Here is a 19,961-nt window from a genome sequence, read left to right as displayed (position 1 = left end):
TATTTCGAGTTATTCTGTGAGTATCCTACTGTAGGATATTTGAGGGAGGGTGGTACATATTAGGTTTAATTCTGCATTAAACCATCAAGTCCTAGAGTATCTGTTGCTTGGCTGAAACAGTGAGTTGTGTAATGTTTTACTGTTTATTGTAGGAGTAAAATTATTCTAAGAAAATAGCATTATTTGATCACAAGAATAAATAATGCAGTTTTTGAGTGTAGTGATGCAATTCAAGTGCCTTTACATTGTTTAAGTATTAGTGTCAGTTCAAATGTTTTACTTGCCTAACAGTCAGTACTAAATTTAAGATTAACATTACTGACAGATCAACAAAGAATGTGTTGTGTGTGTAAGAGTTGTGAAGATGTTGTTTTAAGTGTCAATAGTACCATTGAGCGTGTCACAAGGCTTTTATTTAACTTAAAAATCAAACACATTTACTTCATAATCAATAGAAAAAATTATGGCTTAGCATTGAGTGTTCCTTTTCCCATGAGATGTGGATGCCACAACACTGGGGCATAACTCATTGTTTAAAAAGCTCTTAGGCTGTCACACATCTTTCTGTTGATTTATAAAGCTTAGCAAATTAACATTTTCTTCATCATCTGATTCACTGCATAATTATTAATGATCTGTGTTTGACAAGGGATCGCTAACAGTTTGGGTAATAAGCTTTGTATTATTTTAAAACAGACAAGCATCACATGTAATTATAGTTCTTGAATAGAAAACACACAATGCCTATCATTTAAAAGTTTAAATCCACCCAACCATGCAATACAGCCTTTCTTCTGAACCAAAGATCTTGTCAATAACAGTTGGACCAAAGAAACCCACCAACATGCTGACACAACTAGCATGAGAAAGTGTTGTAGTTGTCACACACCAATAGGAACAGTAAAAGGCAAATCAATTACAAGCAGTTAGGCTACGTAATCTTATGATACCAAACTTCCCAACCTTACAACCATAAATCTGCATTGCTTTACAAAGATCTATTAAGGGCCCAAATGTTTATCATGCACCAGTTATTTCTACCGTCAAACAATGTCATTCTCTTCTGAGGGGACCGCAGAAGGATCAAGTCCACACTGTTTCATTTGGACAGCGATGTCAAAAAGATAGTCGTAGCACTCACACCTGGAACAGACACAAATGTACAAATCAGTCAGTTCAATCCCAGGATATTCAGAAGTAACTGCCTTTTCTAATTCTTCAAAACAAAAAAAACCTAAACATATATGTACAGTACAATACATAAGATTATTAGTGTAAGGCCAATAATTCTCACATTGTCTTGGCTTTCTCCCAGGTTTCTCCCCACACGTAGACGCCATGACGACGGACCAGGACTGCACAAGCTTCAGGATATTCTTCCATTGCTTGTGCCATACGCTCCTTCAGGTCTTGCTCCTCTGGGGTATTCTCAATGATTGGCACCACCAGTGTGTCATTGTATCTGCCAATACACAAGCCATCAACAGTCATACATTCATACCTTTATTTAACTCTTGTTGTTGATCAATGCAAAGTATCCCATGCTGACGAATATGTTCTTATACTATGGAAAACGGAATTGTTTAATTAAGATATTCATACAAAAATTGACATGAAAACAGAACACTATTGCATTTATTTGATTGCCCAAATGAGGCAGCGTCATTTTTGCTTTACTTTTTAAAATGTATGTCTTAGACTTTTGCACAGATCTATAATTTTTTTATATACAAGCCATCCTTTCCATCTCAATAGGATATTTGTATAATTGTACCTCATACAACAGTTAGTACCGACAAACTAATTTGATTGGACACAAGGCATTCCATGGGTGATGATATATGGCGGTAACAGCACTGGGCCTTTTGCCTAAACATGTATTTCTCCCGATTACATTACCGTTTTCCATCTATACAAAGTAGTAAACACAATCTGCTTTTGTGAAAGAAAAATGTTGTGTTGTTTTGCAGCAGCCCAGCAGAGTTGCAGAACTATTTTATGTGAGCCAAATAAATTATTAAGTAATCAAAAAGAATCTGTTGCCTAAACAGTTGTGCAAACTAGAATAACACTAAATTGTGCTAGTAGAACTGTTGTGTAAGAACAGTATCACACAAGGTTGTGGGTTATTTCTGAATATCAGCACCACTTGATTTTTATCAGCACACGGCCTGCTGCCTCGGATATACTATCAAATCACAGCCACGCTGAGTACGCACTCCCTCTCATGTGATATTGCTTAATTTAAAAGCAGCCTGAAGATCCCCACCTGTAGTTGGTACCGGAGTTGCCCTTACGAATTCCCTTGATCATTTCCTGGTGAGTTATCCGGAATTCCTTGCCAGGATACAGCAATGTTGCCATGACAGCAGCCTTTGAGTGGGTGTGTATGACAGCCTGGGCAGCTGAGCATTAGAATACAGTACAGGAACACATACAGTTTAAACATTTTACAGTGAAAAGCTGGGACACATTTTTGCATCCATCACATGCTCTTTGCTTCAATGAAGCATACAGATTTCATAACACAGTGAAGTAACTTATTTATCACACCAATTCGACTGGCCCAGATTGCTGTGTCCTTCACATTATTTTATTGTTTAGCATACATAGTATGCCTACATTGCTCTGGACTATTACATAATCTCTACATAGGTATTTTGTCCTTGCAGGTGGGGGTCTCACCTCTCATTGTGTAGGCATTCATAAACAGAGGGGTGCATTGGCTTTTTCTCAGCTTTTTCCAGGCAGGAGGGGAACTGATGTCTCTTTCCGCCACATCACAAACAAACATGTCTTCTGGCTGCAGAGTCAAATTGACACAGACCCTGAAACCATGTCCTGTCAAAGTCGCACGCACAAACAAACACTAGATTCTATCTATGTACATTAGCATAAAGCACCCACCTGTATTCTTTCCTTCTGGACCCCTGAAGGAGCAATGTAAATCTGGTCTCTGAAAGCAGTGACAGAGATGTAGTCGTAAATAAAAGGATACTCACCAAAGTATTTCACTGTCGCTGTTATTCAATTGTAGTAACTTGAAAATACTTAGTCGTACCCATGGCGCAAACTTATCCCTCCGCCTGTTCCCGTCACCCAGCCCAGCTGATAGAAGAGCCGACACAATTCTGGGATGAGCATCCGTGGATGTTCCTTATCCTGAAACATGAAACAAATATTTTCTAACATATAAACCCATGCTTGTAGACTAATCGATGTGGATAACAAGTTACTACTACATCTTGGTATGAGTTTGATAGCTGAGGCCATTACCTGGCACGGATCAGCACGACTCTCTCCATTGCTTGTGTCACATAGCGAAGACATTTCCGTTGTAGGTATTGCCTGCAGGCCTGGATATTGCTTGTTCTCCCTGGCAACATAGCCATTACAATTACACACATTAAATGAGTATATACCAAGTAAATAACATTTACATTTGTATTTGATACATTGTGAGGACATTGTCCAGCCTTACTTAGGACTAATATCGCAAGACCATTGCACTCGACATCTAGGAGCTCCTACGTTATTAAAATGAATGAATCGTCATACTTGTGCGACAGAATCATTCAGTGATTCTCTGGTGACGCTGTTGAAACCAAAGATGGTTGAAACGTTTATGGCAGTGCCACCAACTGGACAGCATTTAGTACAACATCAGAACTTGCAAGGATGGTTTGGCCAAAAATCTAAAGTACAAATGGGTTCCCTTACCTGTAGTGCTATTAATCTTTCTAGAAAGTTTTTAATGTATCGGCCTGTAGGCCTACTGCCTACTCTCGGATATGTTGGCGGCCCTTCGCTTGGAGCTCAACGTGTCCTAATAGTTTGAATTTGATCAACTCAACAGCAATGTCTTTCCAGAAACAATGACCTGCTTTCTCGAGCAAATATACAGACCTTGTTTTGAGCAGTTTTGTGTAGCCTAAAAGTTCATGAGGAAGAACAAGGTTTCTACATATAGTCTACTCTTTCGGTGTGTTCGTTTTTTCAATAATTGTGTGTGATTTGGCTCACAACACTTTCCTTTAGGTCACAGGCCTAATTCCACATTCACCTGCATCTAATGCTGAAGGATACATTCTGAAATCTGAGGGTATACAACAATACCCAGAAAGTAGACGCTAGTTGAGTAGACCAGCAGGGGGCACAAGAAGAATTCCTGCCCAAAAACAAGTCAAGGGAAAATATCTCTTCAGATGAGTACACAGAAAGAATGAGGTATCTGCGTTTCTACATTAATTCCTTTGGAGGAGTTTTCCTTCAAATTGAATTGGAATATGCTGCAGATGAAAGACTACAAATGTTAAAACTGTATATTGTGATGTGAAGATTAAGTCTTTGAAAAACTGATTTTGGGGACTGTTTGTCGCGTTGCAATTTAAGGGTTAAGGATGGGCATTTTACCATGCCTTTCGTTGTACTGTCCTTGTACTTGTTCAATACAGTTGAATCTAATCTTAAGACAATATTTCATATTTAAAATACTTCGAGAACACCAAACTTCAAGACTTAAATTAGGGTGTCCCCCATAATGAGAAACCTTAATGTAATTGGTAAATAATAGGCTATTGTTTTTTTTCTTTTGAGGAACTGTGAACTTTTTCGTTTGTATCTACCCTTGTTTACTGTGTAGAAATCACTGCGAGAATCATAATCATACAGTTTTCATCTGTATCTAAATGGTGTTTAAAGAAAAAAGTGTTTTTATTTACTATTGTTGACTACATTTACGGATACAAACATTTAATTGACGGTCAAGGTCGACCTTGAGGGCAAGGTCGAGATGTACTAAATAATATATTTTGGGGTTTTCTTGTGATTTGCATCAGAGGTGATTGATAAAAAATATTGTTTATATGGTAAGTTTGTTTGCAATATTCATTTATTTTTATATTTTGCAAAAGCTGTTATAGTTCATCCAGTCTTAAAACTATGCAAATTATGTTTTGAAACTCAGTATCCCATTTCTCAACACCCCCTGGTGAAATAAAGACACATTAATCTCACCAATAAATATTTATTGCTTTGATAGTTACATGTATACAAGAAGTAGTAAAATACATGTCCATTTGTCTTAATAAAATAAATATAGTTTTTGGTTTAGCTTTCATTCCCATCCACATTCACACAGTCAAACATGATATAACTAAAGCAAAATTACAATTGAAGAGGTCAGACAACAGTGAGGACAACCATTTTATACAATCTTGGCCTAATATGTGCATTGAATCAAAAACAGATACAAAATAGACAAGTAGGATTATCTAAATTTACATTTTAAAATAAGTATTCATAGAAAAATGAAAAGAGGAAAAAGCCAAACTAAGAAAGATGTAACAAAAAATGTGTTCTGAAATAAGTCCTGATATCTACAGTAGATTTTTAAGATGCATGTCAAGATTTAAATGAAGACTCAAGTCTGTTTCATAACTAAAATGGTTGCTTTGCATTCTGAGATTCAGCAAAAAAAACATAGACATAGCTGTTGGTATTTTTGCCAGGCCCCTTGTCTTGCTTTAGCTCTGAGAAAATTACACAAGTTAATTTGACTTTATCCTCTAACAAAAGTTAACAATGATCAAATAACACCACCCAGTTCACAGTAGACATGTGAAAAACGGTTCTCTTCAGTATGTCTGTCAACAACACTGCTGATTAAATTCGGTATAAACATTATCTAGCTTTCTGAAAAAAGACAAAACAATAGGATATGAATATATGAAATGTAAATCTATATGAAACTAGTTGACCACTATCCAAAATAAAAAGACTAGCAACATCACTCTAAATTTGTTATATGGTGTTCCTACTGTACAGTATCTTATTCAAAAACCTGAACAGAGGTTATGATAGCAAAAAGTGACAAAAAGTATTCTATACATTTCATATATACTTGGTCTAGAATATGTATACAAAGTGCAAGGAGGCACTTTAATTGTGGAATTATAAGATTCTGCAAAATTACTAAATGTTTTGGTTTCTATCTCAAAGATTTTTACAGACTACTTGTGTTGAATTCAGAAGTCTGTAATGACCCTCCCCAGCATTCACTGCAAGGTAATTTTTTGTTGTTGCGCTATCTTATTGGTCCAGACCCAAGTGAATGTCAAATGCACTGCAGTACACATATGCCAGTGGCAAATTAATCCTGTCCTTAATGACAAGCTACTCCTGGTGACTTTACATTTAGCATGTTGACACTGCATATAAAGTAGCTTCTGGGAATAATTCACAACCTTTTCAACAAGGATGGCCCAGCCTTCCTCATAGATTGTGCCATTAGTATTTTGCTGGAGTTGATACTGGACTTTCTCTTGCTCAGAACTACATTTCTAACAATATGGATAATGTAAATTGTAAATCAACATTGTCATAATCATCACATTAACTGCAGTTTGCAGTTGACATCTTCAAGGCAAGGTTGTTCATTTAGCAAATAAATAAACAATTTGAAAGAAAACACATAGCATGGATAGAGTGCACTGAACTGCAGAGTAACAAGCTTGAACCCTGTATATGAACCCTGTGTACCTCTGTCTCTCTCAGTTTGTATGTCAGTCTATTTACTCTCTTTTTGATCTCTCTGTCTCTCTCACTCTTGCTCTCTCTCACACACAAATATCCACAAACAAATTAATAAACACACTTGGACAGAGATGAACAGACATATACATATACAGACAAAAAAAAAGATAAATACACATGGTTGGTGTATTTGTGCTATTTTGTGTAGGACTGAACCCAACATTTGTACCTGCCTCTACACGTTTCTTCTAATACCCCTTCCTGCTTTGACCGCTGTCTATAAATATGCTGCCGCATTTAGAGAAGAACTCCACCCCTCTTTAGAAGGTTAAGTCTAGAGGTAATCTCTAGTGCTAGTGGCTTGAGCATGTGTACTGACACCAGAGTTTAATCCTTAAAGTCAAAACAGTCAAAGGTATTGAAGCATTTGTTTCCCTATTAACTTGCATTTATATCATTCTGTCACTAGGGGTTCCATTTAGTTTATTTGTCCGCTTCCCTTTACTAACCCTGCCGATTTTTCACAATTTCAGAACCTGTTTGCTGCTAATGCTCATGTGTACTGAAGGGCAGTGCATTCCTGAAACTATTAAGGTTGTAAAATATTTCCCATGTTCTTTTCTGTCTTGGGAATTCCCAGAGTATGCATTACCAAGGCTTTCAAAGTTATTTCAGACTTAGTGCTATTAAAAGGCAGCAAGTTTTGAAGGTGTCGAAGCCACTCTGGAAAGCATGGATGAATTAATCTGATAACCAATTAATAATGAAAAATTATGGAAACATTTGATCAGATGATTGAAGACGCCGTGGATCCACATAACTTGGACTAAAAAATAAATTAGCAATGTCTACCTGACAGAGTAGAAATGATTAGTATACTTAAGTCCTTGTACAGTAGAAACTTAGAAACCTATCTCATGAGCACATACTGTATTTTCTGATCTGCAACCAAATCAAAACAGATCCTTTAATAGAAAAAACAACAGCAGAAAATACATCACTTATCTGTGTATATCAGAGAGCATGCAGCATTGAATAAGGCTCACAATACAGCCATCTGAAGGGATCTTTCTCACAGTATAGTGCCTGGTAAGCACTATTTCTATAATAGATATCATGGATATTACTCGTAAATCAGTTGGGACAAAAGTATCAACCATAACGCGTTATGGTACAGTAGGTTCTCTGGCCAGACAACTGAAAACAGAATGTCGGACCAATACTGAGCTGTGTACTAGTTCAGTTCACTCTGACTTTTGATTTATCTTGTTTGTTTTGTCGGCAGAGAGAAAAGCTTGTGGAACTCAGGGTAAGGCGGAGCAGGGTCTTGATCTACTTTACTCGCGTTTCCATGGTTCCTCCTCAACAAGAGAGAAATCTGCAGCGTTGCCATTTCTGCCCATGGTTACCTGAAAGCAATTACCAGGGACATCTAACTTTGGGACCAAGGCACAGTCATATATAAACTGTCAGGGGTTGGGAGCAGAGAAACCAATGTGTCAATACTTTCTGGCCATCTATTTACTGTGAATCTGAAGATTTTAAAACTAAAAGATGTGAATACTCTCTGTATACTGTCAGTAGACACTGTAAGTATTTTGGATTTTGATTTCAATGCAATTAATTAAAGACAGGAAAATACCAAAACAATGATAGTTTTTGTTTTCTATGTTGGCCATGTATGTTATGGATTCTCTGCCCAACAAAATAGTAAATAACTGATCAAATTAAAAAGATTATGAAAAATGTTTTAAGTACACCAGAAAGCAACTGATTACCACTATATATCCGACAACAACAGTTGTCACATACAGGCAAAGCACATAGATTTTTATAAGGAATAAATGCTCTGAAAATGAGAGCATTTTTGTTTTACTATTGTGGTGCAATGTGTTAAAGATGGCTGCCATAAATGACTATTGAAGGATATAATAGGCATTTTTTGGTTATTTTGGATAAAATATAATGAAATAGCAGTCTTCGTGAACACCCCTAAACCTGTAAAAACATTTTTTTTTTTATTGCCCAAAATATTTATTTAATTATTTTGATTGGGCTGCCACAAATACATGTCCAATTAAGAAAATCGTCACACCCATTTTCTTTTGACCATCGAAGACATATCGCAGCATAACACATAGCAATGCTTGATAAAAGACAAAATAGCTTCCTGAAATACACCTTAGGCAAAATCCATAAGGATACAATATCTAAAAAGGTAAAGAAAAGTACTCTCATAAGGAAGTTTTTAAATAAAAATAAGATGTTATGAGGTGATGGTAATATGGTCCTCACACCAAAATATTGTAAAGATTTGGAAAAAAATTACTTATTTAAGGAAAACGACTTGATAAAAACTGCTTTTTCATTACAGGTGAATGAGGAATAAATTTAAACATATTTATTCAGCTTGTTCACCTTTAACATTGTTTGCTCCAAAATATCCTTATAAATATACAACACAACACAGACTGGAAACAGGGGGGATTTTTCTACATGCACGTCTCTATATCCGTAAAGGTAAAATGTACCTTGCAGTCGTCTAGCAGGACGGAGTTGTGGTTTGTAGCATAAACACACTGGTTGGTGTTGTTTTCATAGAAGGATTGTGTTTTTGACATCTCAAATTCATCTACTCGGGCCTGCTGGGCATCAAACATGTCAAGCTCATCTTTGGAGAGGTAGTACACAATTCCTGCTCCATAAGAGTCCCCAACAACATTGACAGAGGTACGGAACCGATCCCTAAATGTTTCGGGAGAGAAGAGAAAGACAGAGTAACAAGAGCCATTAGGTAAATCTTTCAGTTTAAAGTACTTCTGAATTTAGGGAATGATGCAGTTTTATGTGTGTCTCTCTGTTTGCATGTGTAAACTGGGTATTGTACTCACAGCAGCCAGTCGACAGCTACCAATAGACTAATATCTTGGGTTGGTAGCCCAACAGCAGTTAGGATCAGAAGCATTGTTACCAGTCCAGCACTGGGGATACTGGCAGCTCCCACACTGGCCAAAGTGGCAGTCAGACTACAGTTGGGATCACAGAACATAGTTTATTCCACTTAGTACTAGGACCTTCAAAAAGTATCCAGGTAGGAGGGTTAAAAGATTAAAAGCAAGACATAAAGCTAGAAGAAGCATGCTCACATTGTTACTTTGAGAAAGGTTATTTTGTCTACAGCAGTGTTTGTTTTTGGCCATGTGAATTCAGACCTTTTTAATTATAATGTACTTAACACATTTCAAAATGAAGTGTCATGTTGGAGACATACCTGACAGTAATAATTTGTCCCCAATCCAGATGGATGCCATTCATTTGGGCAATGAAGATGGCTGCCACAGCCTCGTATAGCGCAGTGCCATCCATGTTGATGGTGGCACCCACCGGGAGCACAAATCGTGTCACTCTCTTGTCAATGCCCAAGTTCTCCTCAAGGCATCGGAAAGTGACAGGGAGGGTGCCAGCGCTAAGAGAAAACACATGCAAATGAAGAGATGAGAAAACATAATTAAAAGTTAATTAAGAATCTAACACAAATCTAACACTAAATTAAATAATACTAAATTAAATAAACACAACAATATTATTGATATGATTATTGATAAAAACTTAAATATATTGCACTAAAAGAGTGTCGGAGGTCAAATTAACAGAACAAACAAATGAATACCTTCACAAATAAATATTGACAGAACAAAGTTAACATTTTAGTTAAGTTTTTGAAAAACGTCTTGTATTGTATGTTTCAGAAACTGAATTACACTCAGAATGGCATTATATTTATACACATAAATGAACTAATTTTGTATTTTTGTTTTAATCTGGTTTTAAATAAATATCACAGGTTTCAGTAAAGCGGTTCTGTCGAAAGTAGACCAAATGTGACTTGCACATTCTTTGGTCCTCAAAGCATCACATGGTCTCTCATTATGTAGTATAAAGCCTAATGATAATGTTCCTCCAGGTGGCTCACCAGGTAAAGCGTGCACCATGTAGGCTAAGGCCTTAATGCAGGTGCTTGATTCCAGCCTGAGCCATTTCCTGCATGTTCCTCCCTCTCTCTCTCTCTTCCTTACATTTCCTGTCACTATCACAATAAAGCAGAAATGTCTAAAATATATATCTTTTAAATTATTAAAATTATTTCTACTGATGTGTAATTTATGTTATAATCTAAGGTTGCCAGTTCTGAATACTTCAGTATTGATTCAGTCATTGAGTCACATGACAGTGTTATCAAGGTTATAATACAAACTTTAAGATACTCGCTAAGTTGTCATTGCTTTTTTTGGATACAGGGAATTATATGCATGATAATTATTTTTTGTCAGAGCCATTTACTTTTTTACTTCTTCATTCTCTGCCTATCCATTGCAATACTATTTATCCTATCATAATAGTTCTGGACAGACCAACAAGCTTTGGTTTTTCAATAACATTTTGAGGAGACTTGTACCTGGATGCAGTTCCAAGCGCAGTGACCCAAGCCTGGAAGATGCCCATGAAGAAGGTGAAGGGATTTTGCCGAACAATTACAAAATATATTAAAGGTAGAAAGATGCCACCATGAATGAGGAGGCCCACTATTACTGTGACCATATACATCCCCAGTTGTCTAGCAACCACTTCCAGGTCATTAATCGAGATGATCTTCCCACAGATGAGACATGCGATACCAATTGGTGAATACCTGGAGTTTGGGCATTGGATTGAGTTGGGTTAGGATTAGATTTTGGGACAGAGAGGGTAGTGTTTTTGTAATGTTATGTAGATTAATAGTTTCGGTTAGGTAAGTAGTAGGGTCAAAATAAATGGATAATAATGTTAGGATCAAGGGCAAGAGGTCAGGAGAGTGAGAAAAAAGAGAGAATACAAACATAGGTTAGTAGGAAAATAGGTTATTGATTTAATTTAGGTGAAGATTTCATTTTTAGGTCATTTTAAGTTGGCTATACAGTTTGTGAGGACCTACCACATGATCATGCCAACAAGCCTCATAACAATCTCGTTGAGGACATTGAAGAATTCCAACATGAGTTTGGCCTTCTCTCCCATTCTTCCCATGCTAATTCCAAAAGCGATGAAAAATCCAATAAGACCTACAATTCCAGATAAGAATCAATTATGAAATTGTCTTAGAGTCCCTGAACCAAAACTCATGATTTCTGGTGTAATCTTATGCAAGTACCAGTAAGGTTTTATTTGTATTTCTAAAAATAATAAAAAGAATGATCCAGAATTTTTGCCAAGTTTAAGTGACTTGAGATTGGTCCTCTCTGAGAGTTAATTTACAATAAAAAATATCTTGTACTGTAAGATATTCTCGCAAATTACTAAATTAGGAAATGTAATTGTACCAACCTAAGACATTCATCCCACTCTTGAACTGAAGGGACTTTTTGATCGTGAACTGTGGTGGTGCTTTAGTCCTGTTGGTGGGCACCGGGATTTTTGTGCTGACCGTTTGGATCTAAGGTAAGAAACAGATTACATCAGATTACATCGATATTATGTGCCATAGTTTATGTTTACGTGAATTTGTAAAATAATTATGGATGATTCTTACCTGCTGGAAGCAGGCTTGCACAAGGTTTTCTGGGAATAGATTGCGGATTAGATCAAAGAAGGCATCCAAGCTGGAAACGTCATCGTTCTTCTTTCCCTGACCAAGGTTAGCCTTTAATTTAGGGTTCCCTGGGTGAATGACCAGCACCAAGATTACTCCCAGGATAGCAGCGATGACTGTTGTGGACATGTAGTACACCATGGCTCTCGTGCCCAAACGACCACTGGACTTGGCGTCAAGACCGGCCAGTCCTGAAGAAGAATCCAGTTTTATTTACCAAACAATCAATAAATACACAGATTTGTTACTATTAATGTTGTATAAAGAATCCAAATAGCAAGGATATGCAATAGTAAGATATTAAGGGGAATAAAATGTAATGGGAACAAAAAAGCCAATACATCTGTTGCCATATGATCCTATGACCACCCTCGGTTCTTTCAACTGCACTCACCTGTAACCAGGCTAGAAACAACTAGCGGTAAGATGAGCATTTTCAACATTCTCATCAGGATGTCTCCTGGGAATGCAATAACCATTATAACATCAGGGGGGAGCGGCGAAATGTACCGCAACAGCATTCCAGATATGGAGCCCAGGCACACACCTGAAAAACATGGATGACCACAAACGGACAATTATTACCCTACAAAGTACACAAAGTAACACAGATACATAATAATATAAACGATCTGTATCCATTACTATGGTAATAAACTAAGGTTTAGATTTTTCATTTTCATCAAACTGACAGCAAATCTATTGGACTGTACAGACAATTCATTAGTTCCCAATTGACTGTATTGGGAAAAACGAAAGCAAGCAAGCAAGTCAGTAATATAACAATGTGTGGGCCGCTTCTGGTCCTAAAAGACTTCAATGGCCTAAAGGCTTCTAAAAACCATCACTTTGCTTGTAACTGAACATAGGTGTAATCATTGGGTAATTAACTGCCAGGATTTCAAGCCATTGAAATGTATGTATTGTACAATTGCACAAAATTGTTTTGATTGTTCTGTAAACAGCCAAAATCCATACATTAAAGCAAAAACTGCAATCAGCAGCAATCAGAGGGTGCTACAGTAGCAATGGCAAGGAATTTTTATACCCTTTAACTATTAGAAATGTAGACAGTCCATAATATTTGAAGGATCTATTTACACAATCCACTTCATGTTGAATTAAAGTAAGAAAACTTACCAAGGATGGTGAGGGTCAGAACCATGTTCTTCATAATTTTATCGCATATTCCCCAACACATAGGTTCAGGAGGATCCACCATGGGTTCTAAATGGCTCTCATGCATTCTGACCTCCACTTGCTTCTGCATTGTGTTGGCACTAAAAGAAAGAGGGAGTTATGATGAATTTCACAATTTTTTATAGTCTCACTGTCCTCACACAATATCAAACATATGTCTTGCAGGATAACTGTTTATTAACTGCTAAAACATTTAAGAACTCCAATTCATTTTAGTGAGGGGAAAACATGCACAATTATTTTTGACAAAGCTGACCAGCCCAAAATAGGATCACTTGCTACTATTTTTACTATTTTCACTTTGCTACTATTTAACAATATTTCCATGTCTGCTGGTATTTAAAATCAATTGGGAAATTAGAATGTTAAAGTTGTGAGTGTCACCACATCCTTATTATCCTTTCTTCGCACTCCATCACATGAACTAAAAACCATTTGTTTGTTTGTGCACGTGCATACAGGTAATATTTAATCACTCAAAAACGCAAGTGTGTTTATGTGTGCGCCAAATGTCTGTGGACAGTTAGAGACTTAAGCTTATCCAGGAGGATCACCTCCTGAGCTGGTCTGAGGACACAGCAATTCACCAGTGAGGGAGCTTCTCAGTAATCTTGTTCCTATGAGATCGCAGACCTCACTTTCAGGTCATCCCCTCATCTCACACTTCTGCCCATCCTTTCATCGGTCAGCCTGATCACGTCAGCACAGCAAGTCTCTTGGCTTTGTTGTGGTCTGGCTTAAAAGCTCTTTGACTTAACCTTCCACCCCACAGCTCTTTAAATCCTCTAACAAGTGTAACCTTGTGATGTTAGGTAATTCAACATCTTCCTGCCATTTGGACACAAATGTATGCTTCATGTGTGTTGGAATTGTATCAAATATCATCCCAGACATGTCTGGGCCTACAACAGTAAGATGACTGTTTGTCATATTCTCATGGCTCTGATTCTAAGCACACACCTTGACAATTATTTTAAATAGATTGCTGTTGTCATAGAGACTTCAGAGGCTTGAGAAGGAATGACCCATGTTTATTCATCTTTGATGATATTTGCACAACTGGCATCTCTTTTTTATGCAAACTCTTCAACTTAAGACATGTGAGGGTGCAGGCTCTTCAAGTGGTGTGGCAGAGGTTTGGAACAGTTGAGCCTCACCAAGTCAATCAGAGACCAGTCTGATACCTTGTGCTCCTGTTCAAATGAGACGTAAGCTTATTAAAGAAGATAAAATTAGCTTGTCAAGCACACCGCTGATTGAGTTGCATAACCACACAGGGGCTTGCCAGGAAATGTTAAGGTGTCACCAATCACTTGCCAAGCCATGATTACAGAGCCATGAACAGGGGATTACAATTTGCTTCAAGGCCTTTTGGTCAAAAGTGTTCTTGCTTGCTTGCCCAAACTCTGTGTAAGTTTACAATAAAGACTTGACTTAAGTGGAAGCCACTGCATAAATTAAAACACTGCTGCATGAAATGTAGTACACTAACACTGCATGCAAATGCCATATTTATTGGGCATGTTGACAATAGCAACAGAAAATAAAGAAACGTGAGAACTAACAGATGCAACAAGCAGACAATTCTGTTTGGTTTCAAATATTTTTCCTTTGGCTGGTGATTATCAACACAGCTCCCTAAAATCTAGCCCTGGATGATGCAGGGAGGTCAAAGATAAAAAGACTGGAAGAGTACTGAGTGTCCAACCTTTGCAAAAAGGGATGACCTCCAAGAATCCATCAGAAGGTCAAACAACAATTATCAGAGGTCTCATAAAAGTTACATGTGCTAGTGTATTTGTCTTTTTATTTCATGATGCAAATAAATAGCAGTCATTACCGGGTTAATATACTTCAGTTGAAGTATTCATCATACTACTTAATGAAGCCTTGATCTGCATCTGATCTGCAACGGCATCAAGTCATCCTACCATTTAAAATCCCTAGTAGCTACTAACAGCTGTCATAAAATAATAGAATAAACACAGATAAAAGTTAATAAATAGTAACACGTTGTACGAGCATCCAGAGGACAAAACAACAACATAATGTATCAGCCACACGTCCCCAAACATCTTCATGTTACCTGTAGTTGTGTCTGCCGTTGAATTAGGAATTGCTTGGTATGAAGTTAGAAAATGATCAGAGGAGTCACGATTTATCCATCTGGCGATCAAGTCCAAATCCACAAAAAAGTGATTTATCCCCTGTGAAAGGGAATGAGGAGGAGGTACAGACACTGGGCTGAACAATGACTGGGCAGAATCTTCTCAGTGTCCAGTTGTACAAAAAGAACAAGTGGAGATCACGAAAGTAGTTGAGTGGTATCCGTAGTCACAAAAGCAAGCATTCAACAGCATACGTAAAGTTGTACTGAGAAACCGGCTGGGTGGACTGTGGGCTCCCAGAGAAGAAGGGCGGAGTTATTGAGCTAAGCTTTGTTGTACGCAGAAAGTGAAAATCCTTGTTGCCACCCCCAACTCCCCCTCCAGGCTAATCCCTCCAAAAAGCAGGCATTGAACTGTTTACCTTTAATGTATGATCAGTTAAAGACTCACTGCGGTAGATCCTAAAACTGTGAGAACAAAAGGCTGCAAGCCCATGGTCTAATAACAAACTGAATAACCTGAATTTGATCCATGTGTCTGGCTTGCCCATGAGTCCCCACAACAAACTCAATCATTTTTACACTCCTACCTGAGAAATATGTGCTTGCTCAAACATTTGATTCAACATTAAATCTGAGGAAATTTCTAGTAAAGTTCCCATTTAAATCATTCAGCCAGGAAATGTTTCACTTCACAATTTTGAACATCATTGGTATACATCACCCTATGATAACCACATTCTCTGCTGCAGTCACAAAATTACTCTGAGGACTGCACTAGGGAAAATGACTGCACTTGAACACGTGGTAGGAGACACATATCTCTTTACGTGAGGGTTCTGAGGACATGAGGTCCTTGTATCATGTGTATTAGTGTTGCCATCCTTTGTGTTGGATGAACTTGCTACTAAAATATAAATTCAACTCAACTGGACTTTAATCAAAACTGGAAGTTCACTGCTGTATACCCAAATAGTGTGCATTGATGAGATGTAACGTTCCCAAAAGGAAAATTCCAACATAAGGTGGATATGTTGTGATATGTTGTGGATATATTGGTCAACTTTTTCCCTACCTTTTTACATGTCCCAATTACCTGTGCATAATACTTTTCTTAAAGAAGACAATTCATTGTAAAACATAAAATTAACTAAAAGATTCCTTAAGGAAAGAGCTATTGTATTCTGGAGCTAACAAGCTGATCTCTGCTCTCTGATCCAGGTGTACAAAGTTAACCATCTTTGAGCTGTGCATATCCTGAATCAGGGAAAGTGAGATGACGCTCAGGGCAGATGGTGGGTCATCTGCTGGAGCGTGTGCCCCTGGCTTGGCTCCGCCCATTCTCCAGCCTCGAGTACTCATTGTGCTGTGCCACCTGACCACACACGCCACGCTTAGACAACAGGTGTCTATAATTAACTAATCTGTCCTGAGCTTTCCTAATCCAACACACACCTTTGCATACATATGGAGACATTTTCTTAATACAACAGATAAAAACTTGATCATGGCAACATTTTGTAATAATTTGATTTGTTTGAGTGTTCAAAATAAGTTCTGTTATTTGGATTGCCCAATATTCTCAGTTTTCGCTCAAAAATATTGCAACAAATTACACAACAGTTACACAAATGTGAATGCGTCTTTAGTCAAGACCATTGACATATAGTAACTCAAATTCAGGGTAATAGAATATAAATCTCAGGCATGCACTATCCCCTTGCACATAACACAAGGGACATGGTTGCATGACAAGGGGGTTCATTTTTTAGGAGACAGCAACTACACAGTACACCACACAAAGCGAAAATGGAACCAAATAATGAAGAGATTTGGCCTGGAAACCAGATCAATTTGCTAGCTTATGAATAATTTTACTCTGGCAAATGGGTCTCGGCTCCCCTCCCATTGAAACAGTTTTCCCTCCAACATAAAAAGTGCAGGGCCAATGAAAACCGTGTATCTGATATGGGAGGGGTTTAATTCAATGACTAAACAGAGGAGCGCTGTTGAGGGATTTTTGTTAACAACCAACATGACATTTTGCTCTTATTGGTTGTATGTATGAGGGGGAACTATGCACCATTTCAACAATGAAGAATGTTGGTGGCAACATCAGTTCCAAAGTCAAAGTGCTTCAACAACATGTTTGCAGAAACATATAAAATCCTGTTTTCATTATGGGGTATTTCATGTAGACCGATGGCAAAAACAAGCTTCATCTTACACATTGTCTATAATAGTAAAATGTAAAAAAATAAAGTTAATGGTTGTTCATTCTTTCTGAAGGCATGATGCACTGTTATGTACTTTACACCAAATGGATGGACATGATTTTTCTTATAGTTACAAACAGACACAAACAAACCAAATAACATGAAGAAAAATGCTAAATAAATGTTGTGAGCTCATGAAACGTAGGAAGAACATTTGATAATGTGGTGAGCAACATTACAGTTTGCAAATCAAATTAATATCCATAACATTTTTTTGGTTTAGGCTTTTGAAAAGGCTCAAGACGCTGACCTGAAGTTTCCTCCAGGATCACAATGACTCTTAATGAGAGACTTGTTGGTCTTGTTGGTTAGTTGTAACTGACTTCAAACTTTTGTACTTCATGTTGTTTAATTGTTTAACTGTAACTTGTTCAGCTACATGCTCTTATGGTTCTTCCCGTTGTGACTTATTTAGTTTTCACAATGTATGCTTCATGTTTTGGGCTACTCGCAATGTTAGGGGCTATCTCGTTGTTATGATCAGTGACCTATGCACTTTTGTAAAGCTCTCTTTTGGAAGTCGCTTTGGATAAAAGTGTCTGCTAAATGCATAAATGTAAATGTTATGTCACGTTTATGAGAAATTATCTAATGTGTTAACATTCTGCATTATGCTCACTGTGTTTACAGTGCTTACAGTGTTTATGAAGGGTTGTCAATTTGCATGTGTGTCAGAGGATTCAAGATCAAACTTGTTGAATTATCAAATAGGGTCAGAGGAATATGCAATGGTGACAACGCAATCTGATCTTTTCCATGTGTTAAGACTGAATAAGATATCACTTAAAGGCCACAATACTCAGAAATTATGCAAGCATGTTATTTTATGTTATATCACCACAGTAACTGTCCATTTATAAAACATTGTTGCATCTGAAAATTTAATACTTAGAAAGGCAAATAAAGGATTATTTGTTAATTGACCATTTAGTGGGATACTTTTCTCATTGCATTGCATAGGTGTTTCCTGTGCATGCTTTGTAAAGGACAATATCTTGGTGTATATATATGGTTTACAGTTTATAAGCAAACAACTGAATTCCACTGCAGTCAGTCACATGGACTGATGATAAATGAAGTAAAGAAATGTCATCCATCCTCATTGCTTTAATTCAAAAGTGTTTTAAGGTGCATTATAATTTTGATTGTGAATGATGAATGAACATGTGCATGTGTTTGTCTTTTCAGCACCTGCAACAAAATCTCTGAGTGTAAAAGCTTCTCACTTTATTTGCGAATCTTATCCATTCTCTCACCATGCATGTATACAAAGATTCATTTGTTGAGTAAAACAATAATTACTTGAGCAAAATGAATGACCTTTGTGCCAATGACACAGGTCACATGCTTTAACCATAATTAGCATGACATTATCACAGCATTCCAAACCATTACCTTTATCCTATAAGACATTGACTAAATCTGGACACAGGCTGAATTTCCATCACTTGTACTGTCCTACACAAATCTAATACACCTTTAACAAATATTCAGTTGTAAGTATGTTTATAATAAACATGCCTATACATATTTGCCATACAAAATCCATCATACTATAGTTTTTACTTTATATATCAATTGTGTAGTGCTTACCTGTGGAAAGTGTATTGTCTTGTCTTGTCCTGTAGGATTTATCAGTTACTGTCTAAAGAGAGTACCTCCTCTGTTAAATTAATGGAAATCTAAATCCTAATAGAATGAATTATCAGTAATTCTGTAGGTAAGTTTATTCAGTGGCTGCTTCAGGTCCAGGTCTTCCTTCTCTACTGTGATAGATCCCTGCACCTCCCCCTCTGCAGCTCACACAGACAGACACACAGACACACACTGTACAAACACACCTCCGGTGGGGGGACTGGAGGTGAGAGGTTCATCTCTTTTGGGGAAAGGGTTATTCTAAGGGAAAGTATTTCCCTGTTACTATTTTTAGTTTCATTTGAAAACACAGGATACTGTGGTGTAAATTCAAAAGTCAGGACTGTTCGAACAATCACTGCATATGGTGAGTTTATTATACAGTTATTTTACTATAGGAATAACACATAATAATGTTTCTCAGCTTTATAATATATTTTTCTCAAACTAATTATTTTTGAGGTCCCAGTGTTATTTAAAAATGGCAAAAATCGCATATTAAGTCATAGAGTGTAGACTCTATGACCCTCTAGCATCCTTCCTTAGCAAAAAGTATTGTTGTGGAAGTTAGGTTGGCCAGCAT

General features: G+C 37.2%; 2 protein-coding genes across 2 annotated transcripts; both read right to left on the bottom strand.

Moving 5' to 3' along the window:
* Nucleotides 1-391: 391 nt before the first annotated feature.
* Nucleotides 392-3,563, bottom strand: apip (APAF1 interacting protein). The gene is made up of 8 exons (XM_084683132.1): nucleotides 3,482-3,563; nucleotides 3,277-3,376; nucleotides 3,062-3,162; nucleotides 2,908-2,956; nucleotides 2,686-2,803; nucleotides 2,270-2,405; nucleotides 1,295-1,462; nucleotides 392-1,143 (listed from the first exon to the last, which is right to left on the bottom strand). Exons 2-8 carry the CDS (start codon nucleotides 3,328-3,330, stop codon nucleotides 1,044-1,046), a joined length of 726 nt encoding a protein of 241 aa, XP_084539258.1. The 5' UTR covers nucleotides 3,331-3,376; nucleotides 3,482-3,563; the 3' UTR covers nucleotides 392-1,043.
* A 4,175-nt stretch (nucleotides 3,564-7,738) lies between these two features.
* Nucleotides 7,739-13,430, bottom strand: slc1a2a (solute carrier family 1 member 2a). The gene is made up of 10 exons (XM_084681826.1): nucleotides 13,301-13,430; nucleotides 12,555-12,707; nucleotides 12,101-12,351; nucleotides 11,896-12,004; nucleotides 11,507-11,633; nucleotides 10,991-11,224; nucleotides 9,806-10,000; nucleotides 9,426-9,560; nucleotides 9,066-9,279; nucleotides 7,739-7,943 (listed from the first exon to the last, which is right to left on the bottom strand). Exons 1-10 carry the CDS (start codon nucleotides 13,428-13,430, stop codon nucleotides 7,872-7,874), a joined length of 1,620 nt encoding a protein of 539 aa, XP_084537952.1. The 3' UTR covers nucleotides 7,739-7,871.
* Nucleotides 13,431-19,961: the final 6,531 nt, after the last annotated feature.

This window comes from Hypomesus nipponensis, chromosome 19 (assembly GCF_054491055.1).
Source record: "Hypomesus nipponensis isolate SF chromosome 19, ASM5449105v1, whole genome shotgun sequence".
NCBI classification, from domain to species: Eukaryota; Metazoa; Chordata; class Actinopteri; order Osmeriformes; family Osmeridae; genus Hypomesus; species Hypomesus nipponensis.
This window is presented reverse-complemented; position numbering and strand designations above follow the sequence as displayed.